This window comes from Sphaeramia orbicularis, chromosome 5, assembly GCF_902148855.1.
Source record: "Sphaeramia orbicularis chromosome 5, fSphaOr1.1, whole genome shotgun sequence".
NCBI lineage: Eukaryota > Metazoa > Chordata > Actinopteri > Kurtiformes > Apogonidae > Sphaeramia > Sphaeramia orbicularis.
The window spans coordinates 20,036,004-20,058,598 of NC_043961.1; the positions used below are offsets into that span (position 1 = coordinate 20,036,004).

A 22,595-nucleotide genomic window follows, 5' to 3' on the forward strand; every position below is an offset into this window, starting at 1 on the left:
CTATGTCCTCTTTAGGAAGTGACAGGTAAATGATGCTTTGACACACGCTTTATACAGCACATACAGTATTGCACACACACACACACACACACACACACCCCTCTGTGGACAAAGGCAGCAGAGTAACAGGTTTAGAATATCAAGAGCAGGCTGAAGGTTAAAGCATTTAATCAAATCCTGTCCACGGACCACTGTCTCCAAACGGTGGTATTGAAAGGGTGATTTTAATCCAGCTCAATACATTGTATTCTGCTTACACATTCAAGAGAGATTTAAGCTTTTTTCATGTTTTACTGAATGTATGAAGTCTCATATTAAGTGTCTCTATTGCTCCAGAATGGTCTTTTTAATCGATCTCTGAGGTCCCTCTGGAGCTCATATTATTGGCTTAATATCAGAAAAATCAATGTGATTGTAGGTTCAACCCCCATTGTAAAACTATCAGCGTTTATATGTTTGCAGTGATTGACATTGTCTCCACTGGGACTTAACCCTTAAAGACCTAGAACTATTTTTGCGGCGACTTCCAAATTGATTTTTCTCTACATTTAACCTTCCTCAAGTGATGTATCATCATGTATTAGAGCATTATCCTCTGCATTTTACTTGGTTTTTTTTAGCGAAAAGCAAGTATTTTCCTTTGTTTAAATTATTGTGCACGTAGATGTTCATAAAAGCTCAAATGTTATTGTACGCAAAACAGTGAAAACTGAAGAAAAAGTGACTTTTTCAGCAAAATATATCATCACCTGTTCGTAAAACAAGCTTCATTTGTGAAAATTCATGGATTTGATTGGATGTCGTGGAAAATGACTTATTTACATTATACTCTGAACATCCAAAAAAGACATATTTGAAAAAGTAGATGAATCACTTAACCCATAAAGACCCAAACATCCACCACTGACCAAAAGCATCTACTGATCTAAACTGTTTAATACCTGTTAATCCATGTGAATAATTGGTGTAAAATACAGTTTGCCATCTTTTCATGGTCATCAGATATTACCCATGTGGATGTTCAGAGGCTCCGTAGTTACCGTGGAAACACCGTTATCTTCTACAACACTGATTCACCAGTAAAACCCATGGAGTTGGATCAGCGACAGTGGGTTTATGTTCAGTTAGTGCTACATTTTGCTGAAGAAATCACTTTTTCTGCAGTTTTTTTTTTCTGTTTTTGATACAACAACTGGAAGTGGATGGAAGTGCTTGGTTTATGCTTAGTTCATGATATATTTTACCAAAAAAAGGCACTTTTTCTTCTGTTTTCTCTGTTTTTGATATAATAACCCTCAACTTTAATCTGAGTTTTAATGAACATTTTCACTATCATTGAATTAAATCTAGGGAAAATATCTGATTTACACTTATAAAATGCTAAATACAGAGGATAATATTATAAGGATTGAGAAAATTCCATTTGGGAACTGCCATAAAAGTAGTGCTGGGTCTTTATGGGTTAAATATATTGGTCGGATTAGTGCTTCAGATGTTATAAAACTTTTTAGATGAGTAGATGCTTCTGGTCATTAGTGGCTGTTAAGGTGGTTTAGAGTTAAACTTTCAGTCTAATTTATTGACCTATCAGGAGTGTGTTACCACCATGTGTGGCACGATTAGCATTAGCTTTTCCTGACAATGTGGTGCTATATCACAGCACTTAGACACACAAATGATCATTGCTTCTTCAAAGATAAGTGCACTTGTTGACATTTATTGGATTCTGATTAAAGATCTGCCTGAAAACCCTGGCTGATTTCACTTCTCCAGGTGACAGAAGCAGCCATACCGCCCACGCTGTTTATGCTAATCCGCAAATGTCAACTGCAGTAGGCGTCACATACTCAAGTGTGGCTGCTGACACTGAACGCATCCTTACAATGTGTGATGACTTTCTGCACCATTAACAAAGCGTCCGGTATCACTCATGGTTCTCAGGTCAAGAAAAGTGACAGTGTGTGAAAATGAGCTGAATGGGTCGGGGTGAGAGGGTGAGGCCGGCGATGTGTGATCTATATAAAGAGAAGGCGTTGAAAGCCTCCCTCCCGCCTTCCCTGCACTGTCAAATAAAATGCTGCTGTTGATGACTTAACGGCAGATGTCAGCGGTGTCACCTCAGCATAGTGTGTACAGAGGTCAGAATTAGCTGAGTTATTGTTATCCGCTATTGTTGAAAACCTCAGCTCCTCTCAGGTTCTGATGCGAGCAGACGTCGCTGCTGCTACTGTAGCTGACAGTGGGTTGTCACAGTGGAGCAGCTCAGGCGTTGGCCCAGAGCCGGGATCAGACACCTAAAAATAGAACCATACAATGGACGTGGACAAATGGTTGTTTCACTGGAAGCCTTGAGTGCAAGTGTTAAGTAGAAAGAACAAGGAAACAGGCTTCAGATGGAAACAGTTTTCAGTCATTTTCAACTCACTTTAGATCAGAGGTGTCAAATATAAGGCCTGTGGGCCAAAACCGGCCCACCAAAGAGTCCGATCCAGCCCATGGGATGAATATTTAAGGTGCTAAATTTAAACTGAAGATATTAACAGTTGAGAGTGCCTCCGGCCTTTTGTTTGGTTCTTCATCATTTTCATTTTCTGCCACCCCTCATCCACTCACATCCACGACTCAACTTTTGTAATGCCGCGTTTCCACTACGTGGTACCAACTCAACTCGACTCGGTCTTTTTGTGTTTCTATTATGAAAAAGGACCTGGAATCTGGTACCCGCTACTAGTTTTTTGGTATCACCTCCGCCAAGGTTCCAAGACTGGGGACCAGATACTAAAACATGACGTATAAACACTGCAGACCACTGATTGGTCAGAGCTGTCTCTGTGACCCGCCGTTTTACAAAAACCAGATGCGGAAGTTTACAGTAAATGTAGTGGTAGCTTAATCCTCATGATGACAGCCTGAGAAACTACACCATTCAGTCAGTGAGATTCAGTCTTTGGTGGCTGACGTAAAAATTCAGCTTGAGTTTGATGAGACAACACGCAACGAACGAGTAACATGCTGCATCGCTATGACGTCCAGGTACCATAAAGTCTGTAGTATCCTGTAATGGAAACGGTCTCCAGGAATAGGACCTGGTACCCGAGTCGAGTTGAGCCGAGTCGAGTTGAGCTGGTTCCACATAGTGGGAACGCGGCATAAGTTTACTTGAAGTTTGTTCCTTTTGTGAAGAAGTTAGTCATTTTGCAGTTGTCACCTCTTTTGCAGCTTTTCCATCGACTTGACTTGGCCGTTTTGTCTTTCCATTATGTAAAAGTACCTGGAATCTGGTACCCGGTACTATTTTTTTAGTATCTGCTCGGCCAAGGTTCCAAAATGGGTGAAGAAATACTAAAATGTGACGTGTAAACACCGCAAACCACAGATTAGTCAAAGAGTTGTCATTGGGTCATTGCGTCATCAATGTGCGGCCAGCCATTTTTAACAGATTCATAAGTTGACAGTTAATATACTGGTAGGCTAACTACATCCATGATGACAGCCTACAAAACGACACTGTGGTCGGTCAAGGAGATTCCGACATTTCTGACCTTGGTGGCCAATGAAAAGATTCACCGTGAGCTTGACGGGGCAACACGCAACGAGCGAGTTTATCAGCAACTCTCAGAGCAGATGACAGCACAAAGTTACTAAAGAACCTTCATGCAATGCTGGGAGACACGCAGCGTTGCTATGACAACCAGGTACACTAAAGTCAGTAGTATCTTGTAATGGAAACAGCCTCCAGGAATAGTACCTGGTACCCGGGTCGAGTCGGTACCATGTAGTCGAAATGCGACTTTTGCCTATTCTTTATGGATAAAGAATAGGAAGAAGAGAAAAAAAAAGAAAAAAAAAAAAAGAAATGCGACTTTTGACTTGTCATGGCCTTTTTGATTTGGTTTAAAAGACATATTCGAGAAGAAAACAAGGTTTACACTGTTGGGGGCTGACAGCAAGGGTATATCCCTGAAATCCCCCTAATGCTCTGCTCTATATAAATCTATCCACGATAATTGTTAGACAGTCAATATGAACTCAATTTGAGCTACGTCAACCTGATAGTGGCAGAATAATGGTCAGAGAACCAGTTTTCCCCCACAAAACTCCACCTAGTGAATGAATATGACACCATATGAACTCTGGATGGAAGACAGAAAATGGACATTTGGAAGACAATCAATATGAACCAAATTTGATCTCAATCAGCCTATTATTGCTTGATTTATGTCCAAAAAACTGATTTTCAACTAAAGCGCCCCCATGTGGATGACTTCTAATACTCATAGAAAAGCTGAAATCAATAGGGTTCTTCCACTAGGGGTCCCCTATGTGGGTTCTAAAGGGAGAGGAAATCCAACCAAATCTGTCCTAGTTATCTTGCTCTTTTTGTCTTATGTGTCTGAATAAAAGTTTTTATCATGTGTCTGTGAAAAAAGCTGAAGATGTCACTTTGTCTTGTTAGAGACATTATTTGTATAAACCTTTGATAGAACAGCTGAATAAAAATAAACTGATACACAAGATGAGAATATGAATATTCCATGTTGCAACCTTGAAAAAGTTCCAACACAAACTAAACCAGTGAAAGACAATGGTTATAATATTTAATATTCTGTGACAAAATCTCTACAGGGAACGCTATTAAAACATTTGTTAGCAGACATCAATATCATATCCAGCGTTACAGCATTATGATTCAGGATCATGTGAAAAGAAATTCAAAGAGAAAAGAATAGGAAAATAAAATGGAAAACCCTTTGAGAGACCAGTAGAAAACTTGTGCAATCTGTAGCACTAGGTGCTTTGTTGAACAACCAGTAAATTAGCTCCTTCTTGGCTTTAATACATTCAGGAAGATTTTACAAGTAAAACTGTGACTTCAGAAAGCTGAAGAAACATCTTCCTATTGAGCGCCCTACAGCCAGCAGACACAATGGGCAAGTTAAAGGACGGCATCTCCTCTTTTTATACTGTATATGTGAAGTAGAAATAAAACCCACAAAAATATAACATTTTCATTAATTAGAATATACATGAATAAAATCATATAGTAATTTGGATGGATTTTAGCATCTTGGACTTAGTTTTTAACTTGCCAAAAGTGTCTTAACAAAAGAAAATAAAAGACTGAGAAGTTATAATCAAATGAGTTTACTGTGCAAATAGGATTATTTAAGAGAAAGGACATGTTCTTTACGTGCTTTTGTTGTTAAATTATGGAATTAAAATGGAACCCAAATGAGGCAGAAGCAGAACACAACACTCCGTTCCATTTCAGATATACTGTACATATCCATGCCATTTACGAATCAGGGAAAAAAAAAAAAAAAACGTATTTTTTTTAAACTGTTTTCATCTTTACCTTGAACATTTTGGTTATATACAATATAAGGGACATGGTACAAAAAGTACTATGTTTTAAGCTTCAGACATGATCTTTTTTTTCCCTCGTCTCATATAATTCAGCATTGAGGTTTGCCTTTGACAGATGGAAGTGCATACACGAGTGGGATCCAGATACAATCACTCACTTGGTAAAGGACATTTGGACATATTAAAAGAATACTCATTAGACATTCAATAGAACACGTAATCACTTTTTCTTTAACAAAAATAGACATGGCTTATCCAGCCTTGAAATTCCTTCTCAATATATATAAAATTATGTCTTGTTTATTTACAGTCAGATAGCGTTCTGAAGGATTAGAAAGGTCCTGCTCCATTGCTGCTGGGGATTGTGGGTAGTGCAGTTTTAGTGTTGACCTACGAGAGGGCACACAATCATCAGCGGTGTGTGTGTTCTACAGGGGCGGGGACGTTGATGTTTACTCGGATTTTGATTGAAATTTGGTGCTTTTGCTCCGGCCATGTACTGTCACCATAACTAATCAAAGCCTCGACAGGAGACTGAGATTAGAAGAGAATGATTGTAATTAGCTGATAATGATTGTGCTGACATGTCAGCGCAGGCCTGGAGCCACAAATGGTTACAGTTCTGTCCTGCCCTGATCTGTTGCTACTGTAGACAGAGCTGAGTGTGAAGAGAAGCCAGCTGTATTTTGTGTTTAACTCTGAAATACGGACATTCAGGCATTTGTTTGTAAGATCCGGTTGCTACGGCTGTGCTTGTCTATCATAGTCACTACTGTGTGGGGTTAACTGAAGCTAGCGAAACCCACACCTGACCGTAAGCTGTGAAGTCACATCCCAGAATTTATACTATTGAAGAAATGAAATACATTTACTAATCCCTTCTCAGAGTAGAGATCAAATAGTTCAATGAACCCTGCTCAAAAAGTTGTTAATATGGCATTTTGTTGACCTTTATTGACTGGGGTCAAGTGTTTGAGAGAAATAACCTGATTCTAATGACATCTACTCATTTGTCCTCTGCTCTTTCTGTTCTGACAGCTTCAGTTGTTTCCTTTGTTTGCGGTTTATGCGTCAGACAAAACAGACATGTGGCAGTGTTTCATCATGAGTTGGTGACATTTTCACTGGTTCTCTGTTCCCTCCTTCTGCCCATGCTGAGTATGTGGCGCTGTGCCTCAAACAGATGACTGGTCCCACACCTGTAAAAAAAAAAAAGTCTATTCACACAGTTCACCTGCATTTGTGTTTAGACTTATGGGTAATGGGGCATAATTTGAAGAAAAGTATCTTAGCAAATGAAAAATACTCTGACACTGGAGCTTAAATCACATTTTTCAAGGTCAAAGTACTTTTAAGCACTTTTAAGGGTCATTTTCAAATGTTTCAATTATATTATGCTATAATCATCAAAAATTATGTTACATAATAGCAAAAAGTTTAGCAAAACTATTGGTTGAATTCAGACAAAATTGAGTTTATAGATTGCCACTGACCCAGACTAGATCTGATTACATTTTGGGAAAAATAGGTGAAAGTTCAATTTTTTTTAATGAATTTTTTAAAATCTTTTTTCTTCTCCCATTTATTTATAATGGGCGAAATTTCAAATGTCTATAAAAACATCAATTTTGTTTCAATTTACTTAAAACTTGGCACATATATAGAGGCTACTGATATGCTGACATCAGTACATGCATAGACATGATGACATCAGCTGGATCAATACCAAAATAAGCTACTATACGTGCGAGGGGCGGGGTTTGTTGTGCCTGGCACCATTTGTTCAAAATGTACCACTTCTCTGTAAGTAGCTTTGGCTTGAAATCTAAACTGGCAGAGTTAACGTTAAAAAGAAGTAAACAAACCACAGACTTATAATTACAGGCACTTTCAAGCACTTAAACTAAAATTCAAGGACTTTCCAGACCTAAAAACACAACACTGAAATTTAAGCATTTTCAAGGATTTCAAGCACCTGTACGAACCCTGCTAAATACACACATGCTCTACTTCTTCAAACAGTGTAAATAAATAGAATCAGAGGTGCATAAAGAGTACAAATACAGAAGCAGACAGACCTTGTTAACAGGGTTTATAGGGGTCCTTCCAGAGCCAGTATGGAGCCGTTGGCGCTCTTCATAACGTCCTGGGGACCTCTCTCTGCGTACATCCATCATCCGGCCGGGGGAGCGGTCCATTCGCGGGTCTGCCATGGCCCTTCCCGGGGAGCGCTCCAACCGTGGGTCAGCCATGGCCCTGCCCGGAGAACCCACAATCCGGCTTTCCAGCATCCTGCCGGGGGACTTCTCTCTCTCCAGAGGACGGCTGGGGGACTTGTCACGACGAAACTCTGTGCGGGCCTCTCGGTACCGGTGTGGAGTTCCCGGATCGCCGTGTGCTAAGGGATTGGCCGCCAGCCTTTTGGAGATGTGCTCATTGTAGGAAGGAGGCCCGCGCTTGTTTGGGCTGTTAGGGGGGAAACCGAGGTGTGAGGAGGGGCGCTGAGTGTTTGACAAAGGCAGAATACTGTTTGGTCCTGGGTCATGGGTTTGGCTGTGGGACTCTGATCAACTGGAAACAAGAGGCTTTAGAATATTACTTTGTGAAAATATTATCTAGTAATGAAATCGCACATTCCAGTTAACCTAACATCCTCACAATCCTCTATGGTGGCCAAAACAAACTCAAAAATCTGAGCCAGAATTTGGTTTTTGTTAATTTTGTGTTTTCATAAGAGCTCCGGTCCACATTCTAACATAGGTACCAGTAACGCACCTTAATGCTGAATGTCATCCACTGTAAAACAAACAAAAAAAAAAAAAAGAGTAGTCTGCTCAAAACTACTGTAGAAACATAACAATGGGAGACTGGTGCTGACCCGCTCCATCTGTAGGTATAAACCATTTGTTCAAAGATAACAATAGCCTGATGATTCACAATATCAAAACAAAGTGAACATACACTAATGAAAATATAATTCAATTCCATATCTGCAGTTGGATTCTTTTATGTCCCCCCAAATCTCACACACTGAACCTTTAAATAAGCTTATTCTCTATTTTTATCATATATTTTGGAGAGAAAAGAATCACTGGCACACAGAAACAATTAAAGTTTAATAACGCCAATTTTCCAACTCTGTGAGACAAAAAAATAGTCCAGCTTTAGTGTTTTCAGGAACTGATCAGTCCGATGACATAAAAGAAGGAAGCCAGTCTTTATTACACAATTTACTTATTACATTTGACAGGAGACATTTCCAAGAGGAACATTTATCTAAAAACACATCTCTTAGGATTTGCTACAGATAAAAAATGAACTCCTCCTCCTGCAAAGAACAAAATGTAGCCGTTACTCTCCTGTTTCACAATTAGACTGGACAACATTTTACTACCGCCACCACCTGTGGATGTCAACCTGTGTCCCAGTGCCAGCCAATCCCAGTGACCCTTTAACACCAGTGTGAGTGGAATACCACAGGAGTCAGGACTGTGTGTTTTCGTCTCTACTACTGCTGTGAGTAAGTGTGAGAACGGCCTCTGCACTGGAAAAGACAACCAAACCTGATCTAAAAATAAACGAGTGAAAAAGTAAGACATTTGACAGAGTTGAAATGAATGAATTACACAAATACAATGCTCATTCTTTCTTTCATTCTAAACTGGTTCTTCTTACTGCTCCTTCTTTTCTAAAGCTAAAAAGAAATTTCCAATGCATCTCTTTTACTGTGGGAAAACTGCTACAAGTAGATTTATTTTCTAATAGCCAGTTAACAGGATTATATATACATCTTCCTCGAATATTGCAAATCAAACCAGTTCATTTCATTATTGGAAAATCAAATTCTGCTGAGGGAACATTACTGAAGTGAAAGTAAAGCATTAAATAATGTGAAAATTAAGTGACGGGCTTATGGCTTGGGATTTCACTTATTTTCCACTTACTGTGCATCATTTCCATTTGCTCACTCATTCGCATTCATTCATAGCAGTGTTTTCTTCTCATGCAGTACTATTATATAGTTCTATATCATAACTGCATGCACAGAAATGTGAGTGTGAAGTGTAAGGTCTATAAAAAGTCTATAGAAAAGTTCTCACCTGCGTCCAGAGCCGTTACGCTGCAGGTCTCCTCCCTCTTGGCTTTGGACCAGGTTGCCTTTGCAGCAGATGACCCGCAGTTTGTTTTGGTAGGATGAGGCCAGGTAGATGGCGCCAGAGGAAATGGCTGGGCCAAGGTAACGTGGGTTTGGGATGTCCAGGTGAGCATAGGAGTGTGGTCTGGAAACAGAGAAGAACAAACCATTGTATAGATATTGACAACTATGACCAGGGTTTCTGAGATGAGACAACACAGGAGTTAACATTTCCTGCTCTGGGTCTAGTGGCATGATTCTGAAAAGTGTGAAAAGGTCAACAAGAGGCCGCGAGGGTGTGATATGTGAAACAGGATTAGTTCAGACACATCCACTGGACAGAGTTACATGACACGTATGCAGAACCATTTGAGGGTCTGAATGGGTTAGTTTGGGTTTTGGTCCTGCTTCACCACCTAAAACAGACATCCCTTAAACCTTTCACTTTTCCTCTTGTTACACAGTCCAATCTGAGGGAAATGAAGTCTGAGAAAACTACCATAAATCCCTGACAAAACAGCAGCTCAGCCTGTGTTCTTGTGAAATCTCTCTATTTTAATACATTACAGGGGTCTGCAACCTATGGCTCCTGGGCAGTTATGGCTCTTTAGCCTCTCTCTATGGCTCCCCTTGTCAAAAAACATAAGGAGCATTTTGAAATGAACCAAATGACCCATTACTTTTTAACATTTTTATAGGCCTAAATCAACTCTAACATTGTCCATCTGCAAAAATGTACAGGCTATACTCAGAATAAAATAATTTTTTGACAGCAAATAAACCAAAATGTATGTCACACCACATTATTTTCTTGCCAAATTTAATACAAGATACTCAGCTTGCATTTGTTAGTAGTTCCGCTGTTTAAAAATCAGCTCATATACATGAAAGTTGAGCTTTTTATCCATTACACAATGTAATTTTGTTTTGGAAATAGTGTACATCATTAAAAAAAAAAGTACAAATCTTGAATGTTTTCTTTACTGTAGTTGTACAATTTCATAAAAGCACCAAACAATGCATTATTGTAGTGGAAATACAAAGTTAAATAACAAACTAATCACAAATAGGCTACAGAAGAACAGCCCTCTCATGGTAAAATGTAGATGGGTTTAAATTTTTTTTTTTATGGCTCCGGTCACATTTTTCTTCTTTTTCGAGTCAAAAATGGCTCTTTTGACTGTAAAGCTTGCAGACCCCTGTATTATTACAACTTCAAATTGACCACTAAACAACCTATTCTAATTTGTATTATCGATAGCACTGATGTGTTTGATCACAATTAAGTCTGACTCAGATATATGTTTTAGTGTTTAGTGCCACATTAAAAGACCTTTACTTTTTGAATTACATTATGTGACACCCCTAAAACTAATATCCCCCATAAAAAGATGATGCACTATTTGAAAAAGCTGAAGACCTAAGAAAATCTTACCCAAGGGCAGCATGTCCCTGAATCTCAATAACGTCCAATGAGTTGAAATAGGTCACAAACAGGTAAGGCTCCCTGTAGGCTGAAATGCCAAAAAATGGTTTAGTTTCATATGAATATACATAAAATTATATACAGCACGTGTTAAAATAGAGCCTTCTTCACACTAACCAAATGAAAGAGGCAGCCGGCTCCATTTGATGTCATCGTTTCTACTCCTGCGTCCATATGCGTCCACAAACACACCAAACTCTGCAAGAATGAAAGATGAATATTGTCAAACTCAGTCAAGTGTTGAGAAAAAAAACTAAAAAAAAGAAACTAAAACCATAATGTCATCAACTGAATGGAAAATGCATGTAAGTAAAACCTCTGAAAACAGATATGATCCCTGATACATTAGTTAAACTGTTCACACTGCATGTTTTACACATATGTAGAAAATAAATACCTTACCATGGAAACAGAGCAGGTACTCATCCTTCTGTGGAGCTGTGGTGACCTGGATGATGGAAATGGGAAAACTGTGGGAGGACGCGGCGAAGACAGCTGAAGCTAGCGTCACGTCGTTTTTATCCAGGAACTCTGTAGAAGACAGTCACATCGGTTAATTGACTTTGGGTACGCCTTAAATCCCAACACTAGAATCATATTTACATCTATCAACACAGAATCTGTTAAACCCTGCAAATACTAAATCTAGGCTTCCTACAGGTTTCTGCAAGTTAAATTTAAGACTTCTTAAGACCTTTTTTAGACTACTTAAAACACGATATAATGCCCATTTCAGAGTCATACTAGCAAAAATTTGTAACTCCTAGAATTTTGAAAAATGTATTAATTTACGCCAGTGCCTTGATTCCCACGGTTATCAGTCATTTCTCACCGAGGGCTGCAAAGTTAGGGATATTCAGTTCTTAATTTCAATATAAATTGTCAAGTTGGAACGGGTGGAATTGACTAACATTATTTTTTGCAGCTTGGACATTTCCCAGACACATTTAAACACAATACAGCCAACAAGTTCATGGCAACATAACTTAAGACCTACCATATCAAATTTAATACATTTTAAACACTTTTTTAAGGCAGTAAAAGCAGATTTGTAAATTAAGACTTTTAAGGCTTTTTAAGACCCTGCAGCAACCCTGTAAATCAAAACAGAGGGTGACCAACCTTCCAACACATACTGCTTCATCTCAATCTCATAAAATTTGTTTGTGCCAATAATAATACTGTAGCCGGTGAAGTGGATGCAGCTACAAGGCTCTGAGGTCTCAATTTCCTGAAAATAAAAACAGAGGTCAAATCAATGAAAAATGTCATTACGAAACGGTAAAAATTAGCAACAAGTGGCTGAATTTGAAGATGCTCACCTTTCTAATGCAAAACTTGTTGAGGCTCTCGTTAAGTCGCAGAATAGTGATTTTATTGGGCATAGCTGCACAGATACAGGTCCCATTGTCAATCTGTAAAGGAGAAAAAACTCTAATCAGGACAGTGTTAAACATCTGCAGTCAGACGGTAGAACTGCTACATAATGACAGGGATCTGAAATCACATTGACTCTTTTCAATTCAGAAATGAGCCACTTCCATATGTGGTCCAAGATCTGATCTTTTGTAATATGAACTCAGTCAGAGTGGTCACATCACAAATCATGCGGTTTTTACATAACTCTATTCTGAGATTCATCACAGCTCTGTCATGGATAAAGTAAATCAAATGAGCTGTACCTTGAACATGTACTGTAATAAAATGACACATATAATAGAATACAACAATAATAAGAACCCAAAACCATCACATATATCAGGGACCATTTCACTGCACAACAACCTCTTGATAATTAATATTTGCACTTAAAAGTAAGGGTTAAAATGGGAAACTTTCACTTTTAGTAGAGTATTTTCACTGCGCAATATTAGTGCTTTAAATTAAGGTGAAGATTACTGTGGCTTTGTAGATTAGGTTCAGATCACATTAACCCTTTATTAGGCAAGTGACTACATTTGGTCATTTCCGCATGTATTACAAGACAGTGAGTCAACAATCTCAGGTCCAATGTAGTCTACAGGGTCTGTAAGGTCCACCTCTGCATGAACAGTGAGTGTACCTGCTTTGTTAGGTAGCATGAAGTAATGGTACTAATGTAAAGAATGATGTTCAAAGGGATAATGTGGATGTAGACAGGGGTCTGGATCAGCACTTATGTTGGTCTAATGTTCTAAAATACGTGTTACTTCTTGGATTTTTTTTGCCACTAATAGGCAAGGAACCAAATACGGTAACTTCATTAACCTTGATTTTCCACATAAATATACAAAATTTTGAAAAATGTCACAAAGGTAATACAATCTTGTTATGTCCTCCAATAACACACTAAGGTTGAAATTTTGAATCTCAGAGTATTTCTATGAGTGACCTATAAAGGGTTAACACATAAAAAAAACCCACAAACAAACAAACAAATAAAAAGTAATAAACAAAATTTAAATAAAAATTGACAAAAACTAAAAAAATCAGTTCTGAGCAATAACTCTGAATTAAGGCTGGAAGTGTGTCAACAGATTCTTTGTTATTAACTGTCATTAACTCTGACTAAAAGTAAATGATTCTGATTTGTATGTCAGTATCATCAGCCTAACTTACTTTTCCAGAGGAAAACAGGTGGCATCCTTTGACTGTTTCAAAGATGAAAGGGTTGAGGTCCGGCTGAGCTGGGAGATGGGACTGTGACAAAGACTGCTTCACCTTTTTGATTTCCACCAGACACAGAGCTCTCTCCTCTCCTGTGGACAGTGAACATGCCATGCATAATCACAAACTCTGAGGTTCCGGCATCAAAAGAATAGAATAGAAGAATATGAGTTTCCATTCATGCAGCGTTACTATAAATTCTTCGTAAAACGAGGCCCCTGAGGTACTGCATTATATAGTCTCACTGTCGTAAACTAACCAGTGATCATCAGCAGCTTATCGAGCTCCTTCAGGATCTGGATCTGAAAGACCGATGTTAGGCCAGGGATGTGGGTCAAGGAGTTCTTTATGACGTTCAGGGCATATAAACCCTCCTCAGAGCCGACCAACACAATCTGAGGCAAAGGATGAAGAAAAGGAGAGAAAAGGAAAAACTTCCAGAGACTTACTTCAACCAGGAGGATCACTTATCAGGTTCCCGTCTTTGTGTTTTTATGACCGTTTACATTCTCATACCTGGTCTGTGAGCGGCAGAGTGCAGTTGATGTCCAAACGGTCGTCACCCTCCAGCTTCAGTAGTGAGTTGCCCAGAAGTTTCTGTAAAGACAAGGGAGAAGAAGAGAGACATGGCGCAAGAAAAGGGGGCAGGTTAGGGCAATTATCAGCAGATTTGTGCTTTAAAGCAAAAGAAGCTGGCCCAGCAAGGATGACAGCCTGAGAGCCTTCACAGAATAAACAAAGGCAAAACAGAAAACCCTGCTGAATCAATCTTGCAATATTAATCAGAATTCATGTGGATATCTACATCAGCTAATATGTTTCCTCTGCAGATGAAGCGAAAGAAATGCTTTGTTTGTTTTTCACAGTGTTATGGTCTGATTTCTTTTGCTCTAGAGTTCCAGCACAATGTACCCAAATCTACTTAAATGTAAACACTTGCATAAATTTTAATTCCTTGTGTTTAAAATAAATAAAACTATATGTTTTATTGTATTTTTTGCACAAACATCAGTAGAAGAACATTGCTCAACTATCTTCAATTAATGAAAAGATCTGAAACTGATCAAATTAAACAAAACCAAAAAAAAAAAAAAAAAAAAATCCAATCTTTCTGTATTTGTCACTTTTGCATATGGAATGTAAGACACATTACTTTTTCACTTCACTAAATGTCAAGAATAACGTAAGGTATTAAGTTAATTTCAGATAAAGCTCATCACTGGAAATGCCTCTGTGTTTTCTTTCATATCTTACCACAGCCTATATTATGGATTTTGCTTTTTGTAAGAACGATATGAAAATTTCCCTGTGCACTCAGCAAAGTCAATAGTAAAATGATTTGGAGTTTGGCATGACCGTTTTGGAGGAGCCTGCACAGAGCCCTGACCTCAACCTCATCCAACACCTTGGGGAAAAAACCCAACTGCAGAGCTATAATGTCTCAACATTTGTCTGAATGTCCACATTCTGTCGGTCATGTAGTGCATTCTGCTGCAAGGCAAAAAGTTGCTGCATATTGATTTTTTATGAATAAATTGAACAGGCATTACAGAAGTAGGGGCAAAACATTTTTTAGAAAATGCTGACACACAGTTTAGAGAACATGTAATAATTTCCAAGGGACATTTATCACAGAATGTAAGAGGAGTGATAACTGCATTTGAAACAGCAATTAACCCACAAACATCCAGAGCAAAAGTCTGCAAGCTAAGGCTAAGCTCAGGCTGCTACACTACTGGGGTGTGTGCCTTTGTGTTTAAGTGACGGGGCTAAAGCAGTGCATGGATTTTGCGGAAGCATGCATGACATTGCATATGACACCAGGCCAAAGGTGCACAGCACTGCCCATTCACATCCATGAACTATGTATGTGCTTCATTTGATGTATGTTTGGCTACTGAATGTGGTTTCTAAAAGGAAACATTTCAGTAACTCATCCTGTGACAGGGCTCACACACTTGCATCCGTGTTGTATGCATAGATGTGTATAGCTACTGCATGCTCAGTCGGTCGGCTGACTGAAGCCCAAGCATTCGTGCAGCTACTTACTGTACCTGAACCAGAGGGGATAGGTTCTTCTGTCTTTTAGAAACACCTGCCTATAATATGATCCACACAACCGAGTTGGATGGAGATACACACACATAATATAATCACATCAACAAAGACAATGAAAACACATAAATAGAAGACGTGGATGTTGAGAACATGCAGAGAGAAAGAAGAGGGAGGGGGAAAAAAAGAAGTGAAGGCACTGGCTGATGTTTAATGGGAGCATTCAGTATATTCAACTAGTTTTCAAACCAAACAGTACAAGCCAGCCTTGGTTTAAGTTACTTGTGACACAAGCCTGACAATCAAGCTTGTTTTGTCTTAAGGAGATTTCCGGCTGTTGTGAGTCTTTGACTGGCCAAAGCAAACTCAAACCAGTCAAAGCTAACATAAGCCTGCAGGACATACATACAGTGTATACGTAACATAGACTTACAGCATCAGCATCCACTTTGTCTTTAGAGCCACGGCTACCGGCCACCACAGACTCCAGTACAGCCACCCAGCGCTGTTTGTCAGGAAAACTGGGAGCCATGAAGTAGAGGGACTGACCAGGCCAGCAGGTGGTGTGGGGATGTGACTCCAGCTTTAACACATAAGGGATGTCTATGTACAGACACAAAAATATGGATTAATTGATGGCAAAAATCAGCGGTGAGCTGCACAGTAAACATTCTGCTTATTTTGGGCTTAAGGGATCCATATACAAGAGGCATGTGGGTCCAAACTGAAATCTGTAGAGACAGTGATACACTCAGTAGCAGCAGGATTAGGTGGTATTGATCCTGTACCTGATTTGGCAGTGTTGATGAGCTCAGAAGCTCCAACAGCACCATGAACAGTCACCTCTCCATCAGGCAAACACAGCTCAAACTCCTCCTCAGCCTTAATACAGTCTGCAGAAAAAAAGCAACATGGTTTAATATGTGACATGCTGATCTAGACAGTAACAGCAAAAGTAGTCATAAAGAGCTGAATGAGAGAATGAACATATTTCCCGCCACTATGCATCTCTAAATCAAAACCACTTCTGTAAGTTCCTTTCACCTTGTCCAGTAAAAGGTAGTCATTCAAGACAGTTGACTGAAAGGAAATTCAATAAGATAACCTTAGCTTTATTCATATGATGTTTAAAGACATGTGTTCATACAATGGGAATGTTGGCTTAATAAAAGGGATATCTCAACATCGAAATGAAAAATGAAATAACCTATTAATTCCTTTACAGTCCAAACATTCTCCAATCTCCAATTTTAAACATAGTTGAAAACACTGGCTATGGTCTATATTGACAAAATCAACAAAATACATAACAAGGCTCTAGTAACTGTTTACACATTTTAACCAATACATGCTACAGATGGTGGGTTTAAAAGAGTTTTCATTTATTACAGCAAATATATTTAAAAGCTGACCTTCTCTGGGCTCATTGTCATAGATCGACACTTTAGTTCCATCCAGGACCACGTATTTCCTCTCCCAGCCCTGCTGGCCACGTTTTCCATTTCTTTGAGAGCAAACACATATAGTATAAACTATTCTAACTAATTTAAATAGAAAATATACTTCATATAATGGAGAGCTGAAGAACTGATCTAAATACCTGGGCTGCTTCATCCATCCCTCCAAGCGAACATGCCCACTAGCCTCTTTGACCTGCAGTGCAGGTGAGTTTGCCTTTTCTCGGCACAAAGCCTCTGAAAAATGGGTGGCATACTCAGCTGGCAGGCCGCAGGTGGCTGGAAGGCATGGCGAGCATTTTGGATGACACAGGGTGTGGCACTCTACAGTAAAACAATATAGTACAGTGAAAAATATTAATATAACAAACACTTTAATATGGTTGAGCAGTTGAATTTCTCAGATTTGGGCTACAGAGCAGGAAACAAACCTAGACAAGTGGCAGCCTGTCGTCCAAAATGCACAGTGTCCAGGCAGACGGCACACTTGGCAGCTCTCATGTTAAGGCCCACAGTGAATCGATGAGGGATGTTGTGGTGCATTCTTTCCTTCACACGTCGCCCAAACTCTGTAATACAAACCAGGCAAAACAATTCAGCCAGGGAGGACAGTTACTGACACAAGAAAAAGGTAAAACAACACCACTCCCTTATATGCTTAGTCATTTCAGAAACCAGCTTCCTTAGATTCTGCTTTTTCAAGGGTCATGGAGGAATTTAATGAATGAATGAAATATTTTTAATTGCAAAAATATAAGTAAACTTTAATGGTTCATTAGAACCCAATCATGCATTGCATGGGCTACATGAAACATTTTGGGTGAAACACAACCTTATGCTATCCAAAGTATGACTCCAGGAATGTGGCAAAAAAGAAAAAAACAGAAACACTTTGGCCAATTTTGGTTTGAGCAGACAAAGTATGACCAGTACATGTATACACATAACATGCATGCAAATGAGGACATGCATGTTTGAGAACTATTTCTGATCAGGGTGACATCTAACTTACTTTCAAAGGTGACCCTCCTCTTTTCTGTGAGGTACAGGAGGAAAGAGACAGAAAGGAAAAAACAATCGACAGATAACAACAACTGGGTGAAAGTGAAAAAAACAAAGACAATCAGGGCCTGAATCACAAAACTAGAGACAGACTCTAATCCAAATACATTTCTCTTATACATGAAAGTGAATGTTATGACATCATAAGTAATGAATCTAAGGTTGGAATGGTTGCTGGATTATACTGCCGTCCTAAAAGATTTCACGTGAATGTACTTTTCACTCATACTTTTTGTCCTTGGATGATATTTTGTTATTTCTCACTCGTTCCTAGAGCTTATGGGAAAAGGGAGCTGTTTGCACATTATGAAAACATTCCCTGAACTGGTGATGCAGCTTGCAAATATGCAGTATAGGTGCAGTTTCCATGGTGATGAACCCATGAAAAATTCAGGTAGGCTTTGTGAGACTGGGAAGCCTGGATTGAAACAAACACCTTCATTATAAACTGGTCCTACTTTGTGAGACAGGCCCAAGCAGAATTATCAAGTTAACTGGACAAAAACACAATGAGTCAAACCCAAATCATCCATTCATTTCAGTCCATGTTCCTGGGTTAGAGCGGGATCCAGGTTTAACATGTACTGAACACAGTTATCCAACTTTATAATCCTGCTTTGTGAGACAGACTATGTAAAGAAGACACACTACAACAGACCACAAAATAACCAAACAGGGAGTCAATCTATTATGACAGATAGCATAATGGTGAAGACAGCTGTACAACTTTACAGTTTTAGAAAGAAAAAAAAAAAAATCCAACATTTTAATCAAGGCTGACCGAGTCTATGTGTGTGTGTCTCTTAGCTTGTGTGCGCATGTTTGGGAGTGACTAACCTTCGGGTGTAGAGGTCTCTTTACAGCGAGTTGAGGGGTTGAGCAGGCTGCTGGGGTTGGGCTGATGCTCTGGGGATTTGACGATGGCAGACATGAGGATTTGATGTCGAGCCTGGGCTGGTGTGGAAGGAGCTACGTGTTCCTGGGCTTTGAAATGAGCCGCTATATCACCAGGGACAAATTCAACAATAAACAGCATTGAAATGTATCTCACTGGATGTGGCAGGTGTCGGTAATGGAGAAAGACAGTACCATAGAAAGATATCCAACAGATAAGAGAGAAGACACATTAAAGCTGAGTATTGGGCTGTCATTTCTACTTTAAAACAGGAGGCGTTAATATAGAGCTTTAAATGAAGAATTATGAATATCAAGGTTGTGTCAACACCTTTTTGACTCAGTCGACGACAATTTAAACTCAGTTTCACATAATGGGTGCATAAATTAACAGAGTTTATTTATTTATAAAGTCTTTCAGCAGGTGTAGCAGAAAAGATCCATAAAACATGTTAAAAGGGGGACAGCAATACATAAAATGAGGAAAACATAAAACAAAAGATGCTTTAGATTGTCCTGTTAAGTTATAGACTACAGACACATACTTTATCATTTTATTCTAAATTGATTTTTAAGGACTGATATGTGTAACAATCTGATGGTCCAGATGCAGTTGTCCTCTTGCCACAGACCTAATTTGTCAACCATCAGGTATTTTTGTTTTATAAAACCAATAAGAGGGAGGAGTCAAATCATGTAAAATATTATAGACAAGACAAGCATCTGTAAATGCAGCCTAATACATTAGTTTATGCTTTGAGTGTAGCATTTGTGAAAGGTATTCAGTTTCCTGTCAACACCCTGAGGTTATACTTGTATAGGGGGTTAAGTGTTGTAAAGGAGTTGTAACATTTTAATATGTTGTGATATACAGTTTTGGATTTTCTGGTAATTTGGTGGATTTGTGTTACAAAATCTTTTAGAAGTAACATAAGACATAAGATAAAATAAACAAACTATTTTGTTTAACCCTTTATCGGGAGTGAGTGACAATTTTTGGTCATTTCCACATACATTACAAGACAGTGACAGCACCAGTTACAGTGAGGACAGTGCATCAACAATCTCAGGTCTAATGTGGTCTACAGGGTCTGTAAGGTCCACCTCTGCATGAACAGTGAGTGTACCTGCTTTATTAGGTACTAATGTAAGGAATGATGTTCAAAGGGATAATGTGGATGTGGACAGGGGTCTGGATCAGCACCTATGTTGTTGTCATATTCTAAAAGTGATGTCCTAATGTTCAAAAATACATGCTACTTTCACCTTACATGTGTTTCTCTTGTATTTTTTATATATACTTATTGGATTTTTTTTGTTGGCCATTCATGGGTAAGGAAACCAAATATGATAACTTCATTAACCTTGATTTTCTACATAACAATAAAAAAGTTGGAAAAATTTCACCAAAGTAATAAAGTCTTGTTATATCCCCCAATCACACACTAAGGTTGAAATTTTGAATTTGAGAGTATTTCTATGAATGAACTATAAAGGGTTACCGCCAGAACCTACCTTCCTCCCTGAGGGATCGCAGCTCTATCCTCATCTTCTGCAGAGCCTCTTCTAGCTCTGCACATCTTGAGCGCTCTTTCTCTAAAGCCATTTTCATGTCACTGTACTGCATTGGAACTGTTGGTTGGGCCTGAGGAGCCAGTGCCCCATTGGTTGTGGTGCCTACATCCTCACGCCTTCGCCCAAAAATTCCCTGGGAATAGTCGACATTAGAACGATTCAATTTACTGATATTATTCTAGATTAGTATAAAACATGATCTGACTACAAGCTGATTATTACTGTAATGTGATTTATAAACAGATGAAGTCGTAATTATTTTTACACACTTTCTTTTTCTTGGTAGGCTGGTCCATTTTGGCCTGAAGGAAGTCGATGAGTTTGGTCTGCTGGGATATAGTTCCCTCCATCTTCACCTTCTCATGGGAGTATACAGCCTGGAGGAAGAGAAGTGGAGCCTCAGAGGCGGAAGTATCTCAGACAACAACTTGTTAAAGAACACATGACTTAGGATTACTTTATTGTCTTAACCCCCTTGAGATACCTTATTATGGCAAAAACACTTGTCAACATCACTCTTGAAATATCTAATTGGGACTCGTTTTCTCCCCAAAGACTTCAGTATTTTTGTCTAATTGCAAAGGTATTGCTTTAGGGACCTGTATATTTTCCAGCTGATATTCCAGATCAGTCCTCTCAGTCTTCAGCATATCGGTCCGGTCCAGAGCATCCTGAAGGCCTTGGGTCAGATGGAAAATGTGGCTTTTCTGCAGGTCCATCTGCTGCTGGAGCTTCCCTTGCTGTGAGCACACAATTACAGAGGCACTTAGATCAGGGAATCCGCTTTAAAACCTTTATGCATTTATAAATATGATTAACACAGCTAAAAGATGTGACCCAAGCAGAACATACAGATTAAATGAATTCATATTTCACTGTCTACCTCCTCCATGAGCCTCTGTTTCAGTTCTCTCTCAGTCTCGAGTTTCTGCTGTAAGCTGCGGGCATTCATCTCCAGCATGGCATGCTTCTTTTCCAGATCATTGAGCTGCAAGGAGACTTCTACAGGTTAAACGTCACAGCTACATGTTGAATCCTACAAATACATCAAGGACTTTCTTTTCTAGAATCAAAATGGATAATGCCGGGGCAGGAATTGTTTTATTATAAGAAAGTCATGATACAACACTTGTGACTCACAGTGTCAGACAGGCTCTCTGCCTTCAGTCTCTGCTCTTTCAAAGCCTGCTGTAAGGCTAGTATCTCAGCCTTGTGCTCCTTGACTGCAAGTTCCACTGCTTGCCGAGATTCGGTGCTGCGCTGGTCTGCACGAAGCCTGTGAACACCGCCATTATAAATTTGTAATCACAACAGTTTAATGTAAGTTTGTATGTATGAACAAATACTAAAACTGTCCACTTCAGATTGCTACCTGTTCTGTTTTTCATTGTCCAACAGTCTCTGGAGATCTCTGGTGCGTCTCTCGGCTTGGCTTTTTTCATCTTCCAGGGCTCCTCTCCAAGCCTCCCACTGCCTCTCCTTCTCCAGCAGCTCATCATTTAGCGACTCCAGCTCCACTACCTGCTCCTCCAGCATGCTGCATGTGGTCTTCAGAGTCTCAATATTCTAGGAGGACACAGAAAAGCACAGAGGTGGGAAGTAGCAAACTAGAAATACTTTGCAAATTACTTAAATGGACTTTTTGCAAATGCATGCTGAATAGCAAATTTATTAGAATGGTTTAATAGATATTAAATAATATCTATTTAATAATATAATAATAATATAATAGATATTTAAATGTGAAGTGAAGTTCACTTAGGTTTGAGGAAAAACATTTGTAGAAACTACCTTAAAAAGCCGACTTTGTACTTAATACTTTTATACTTCTCAGAGCCTGTATTTTTCCCACTTTTATCTGTATCGACCTGCATCTGTACTCCTACTTGGGTAAGGAATGTATGTTTATTCTGCCACC

At 39.1% G+C, this 22,595-nt stretch overlaps 1 protein-coding gene across 7 annotated transcripts in view; it reads right to left on the reverse strand.

The window, feature by feature from the left end:
- Nucleotides 1-4,581: 4,581 nt before the first annotated feature.
- Nucleotides 4,582-22,595, reverse strand: part of cita (citron rho-interacting serine/threonine kinase a) — a 39,678-nt gene continuing 21,664 nt past the window's right edge. For 2 of the 7 annotated variants that reach the window (XM_030134895.1, XM_030134896.1), the window contains 25 exons: nucleotides 22,050-22,243; nucleotides 21,818-21,953; nucleotides 21,561-21,665; nucleotides 21,277-21,417; nucleotides 20,947-21,054; nucleotides 20,618-20,810; nucleotides 19,046-19,207; nucleotides 18,159-18,182; nucleotides 17,578-17,715; nucleotides 17,290-17,470; nucleotides 17,102-17,193; nucleotides 16,478-16,582; nucleotides 16,123-16,292; nucleotides 15,689-15,733; nucleotides 14,151-14,231; nucleotides 13,894-14,029; nucleotides 13,587-13,726; nucleotides 12,311-12,403; nucleotides 12,111-12,219; nucleotides 11,391-11,519; nucleotides 11,106-11,186; nucleotides 10,938-11,016; nucleotides 9,468-9,647; nucleotides 7,446-7,833; nucleotides 4,582-6,566 (listed from right to left, as the gene is read on the reverse strand). In XM_030134895.1, coding sequence (XP_029990755.1) covers nucleotides 6,543-6,566; nucleotides 7,446-7,833; nucleotides 9,468-9,647; nucleotides 10,938-11,016; nucleotides 11,106-11,186; nucleotides 11,391-11,519; nucleotides 12,111-12,219; nucleotides 12,311-12,403; nucleotides 13,587-13,726; nucleotides 13,894-14,029; nucleotides 14,151-14,231; nucleotides 15,689-15,733; nucleotides 16,123-16,292; nucleotides 16,478-16,582; nucleotides 17,102-17,193; nucleotides 17,290-17,470; nucleotides 17,578-17,715; nucleotides 18,159-18,182; nucleotides 19,046-19,207; nucleotides 20,618-20,810; nucleotides 20,947-21,054; nucleotides 21,277-21,417; nucleotides 21,561-21,665; nucleotides 21,818-21,953; nucleotides 22,050-22,243 — 3,234 coding nt within the window. In that variant the 3' untranslated portion in view covers nucleotides 4,582-6,542. The remainder of the gene's footprint in view (nucleotides 6,567-7,445; nucleotides 7,834-9,467; nucleotides 9,648-10,937; nucleotides 11,017-11,105; nucleotides 11,187-11,390; nucleotides 11,520-12,110; nucleotides 12,220-12,310; nucleotides 12,404-13,586; nucleotides 13,727-13,893; nucleotides 14,030-14,150; nucleotides 14,232-15,688; nucleotides 15,734-16,122; nucleotides 16,293-16,477; nucleotides 16,583-17,101; nucleotides 17,194-17,289; nucleotides 17,471-17,577; nucleotides 17,716-18,158; nucleotides 18,183-19,045; nucleotides 19,208-20,617; nucleotides 20,811-20,946; nucleotides 21,055-21,276; nucleotides 21,418-21,560; nucleotides 21,666-21,817; nucleotides 21,954-22,049; nucleotides 22,244-22,595) is intronic. The other 5 variants (XM_030134902.1, XM_030134899.1, XM_030134901.1 and 2 more) reach the window with 3 other exon arrangements.